Source organism: Rattus norvegicus, chromosome 1 (assembly GCF_021556685.1).
Source record: "Rattus norvegicus strain SHRSP/BbbUtx chromosome 1, alternate assembly SHRSP_T2T, whole genome shotgun sequence".
Taxonomy (NCBI): Eukaryota; Metazoa; Chordata; class Mammalia; order Rodentia; family Muridae; genus Rattus; species Rattus norvegicus.
Window position 1 is genome coordinate 71,631,045 of NC_141534.1, and position 2,349 is coordinate 71,633,393.

At 38.0% G+C, this 2,349-nt stretch overlaps 1 protein-coding gene across 1 annotated transcript; it reads left to right on the plus strand.

The window, feature by feature from the left end:
- Positions 1-1,134: 1,134 nt before the first annotated feature.
- Positions 1,135-2,106, plus strand: Vom1r20 (vomeronasal 1 receptor 20). Its single transcript, XM_087602834.1, is given in 1 exon segment — positions 1,135-2,106. A coding segment is annotated over 1 exon segment (972 nt).
- Positions 2,107-2,349: the final 243 nt, after the last annotated feature.

The following is a 2,349-nucleotide window of genomic DNA, read 5'->3' on the forward strand; positions in this document are numbered from 1 at the left end:
TAGTACTAAGAAGTGTAAATATATGTAAATCTAGATATATAGAATACGTTTTGACATCATAAAATCTCATCTGTGAACTGGAAGTGATCTTAAAGCAACAGTCTAAAAAAGTCCACATTTACACACTTCACAACTTAGACAAATTTCATCTTTTACACACAGTGTTTCATGTACATCTTATAAATTTCCCCACTCTTACACCAATAGACAATATGTTTAGCTTCTGCTCATGTTCATCAGGAGTTAGACATGTGATCTGAGCATGATCACAAATTATTTCTATCACACTCTATCCTAAATGTATTGGTGTTTATTTGCTCACATTGAATACATGTCATTGTTTTTAGCAATTCAGTAAAATGCTAACCTGTGTTCCTCACATGGAGCCAGGAAAGATTTTCTGAAATCATACAGGTATCATATGTCCTCAAATTCGGACATAATTCATGTTGAGTCAAATTATATCACATAGTGTGAAGTTGATGGAAATTTTCACTCATAATGTTTATTGACTGGCTAAATAGAGCTCCACATTCATGTGTGCACATGAAGCAACAGAGAGTGAAACTCAGCAGCACTGTAGAATAAGCAACTATGTGTAACTACAGTGTTTGAAGAAGCCAGAGAACAGGAGTCAGAAGAGTGAGCTATATTTTTCCATGCTCTCCCTATTGCCATTCAGCCAGGTTCATGCCCTTACTTAACCTACAGTCAGAACATGAGTTTACAAATCCTTAACCCCTCTCTGCCATAGGCACTTTTATTTATAAGCTGCTGATAAGTGGATAAGTTGAATTCCATGAACTATGGCCAGGATAATTGGCATTGGGAAAGGGAAGGGGTGGTGGGGAGGGAGTGGGAGAGAGAAAGAGGGGGGAGGAGGGAGAGAGTTGATCAGAGAGGAAAAAGGAAAACAGCACTTCTCTGGGCTTTATAAATTCACATTTATGATCTGCTCACAGATGGAAGCATGCTCATGTTATCAACTCTGATGTCATAAAGGTAGCCCTTTCTTAATGGTGCATGCTTTAAGAATCATAAAAAAACATCTGCAAAACTTGCATTGATACAAATGGTCACTGGCTTTAGTGGCACTGTTATGGAAATAAAATTTGAAATTTTGTTAGGACAGATATGCCATTAATGCCTCATGTTCCCCTCCTTGATCCTTAGGTTCAGACATCAGGAAATGATGAGATGACAGCCAGGAATATGGCTCTAGGTATAATCTTCTTATCACAGACTGCATTTGGACTTCTGAGTAATTCTTCTGTCTTCTTCAGTTACTTAGTGATTTACTTCTCAAGGTACAAGCTGAACTCCACAGACTGGATTTTGAATTATATAGTTGTAGCCAACTTCTTAACTCTGCTGTGTAAAGGAGTGCCACAGACAATGGCAGCTTTTGGGCTTAAAGATTTTCTAAGTGATTTTGGGTGCAATCTCCTCTTTTACTTTCATAAAATGGGCAGGAGTACATGTATTTGCAGCAGCAGTTTGCTGAGTGTCTTCCAAGCCAACACCATCAGCAACAGGAACTTCAGGTGGGAAGAGTTTAAAACCAAATCATCCAAGGTCAGTGGCTTCTTTCTTTGTCTTTGCTGCATTCTGAACATCCTCATGAATACTTATAATCTCTTTTACATGAGTGGAAAATTGTGCTACAGAAATGTGACAATTCTACAAGACTTTGGCTTCTGCACTGCTTGTCTTGACAAAACTGGACAAATCTTGTATACTGTATTCCTTCCTCTCCCTGATGCTGTGTATCTGGGACTCTTGGTCTGGGCCAGCATATCTACTGTTCTCATCTTGCACAGGCACAAGCAGAAAATGGAGCACATTCCCAGAAACAAACATTCTTCACAATCATCCACTGAGTCCAGGGTTATAAAAACCATCCTTCTTCAATTGAGTACATTTATGTTCTTTTATATAATTTCCTGCCTCTTTCAACTATTTCTGTCTTTCTTTCATAATCCCAGCTGGTTACTCATAAACACATCCATAGTCATCTCTGGGTGTTTCCCAGCTGTAAGTCCCTTTCTGCTCATGAACCACTACTCCATAGCATCTAGCCACTGTGTTCCTTGGACGAGAAATTGACAAGAAACTGATATGACTAGAAGCATATAAATTCAATGCTTATGGATGGTTATTTATTAATTCCTATGCCATAGAATCATATGTACATTGTGAAGAGTTATCACACAAAACATTGGTGTTTATGCATAAACTTTTGTGTTATAGGATGTGTATGCATCTATTTCTAGGCAAGTATAAAATGAATGCTCACTCAGATTGTGTTAACCCTACATCAAGAAATAATATGGCATGTTGTTCATGACA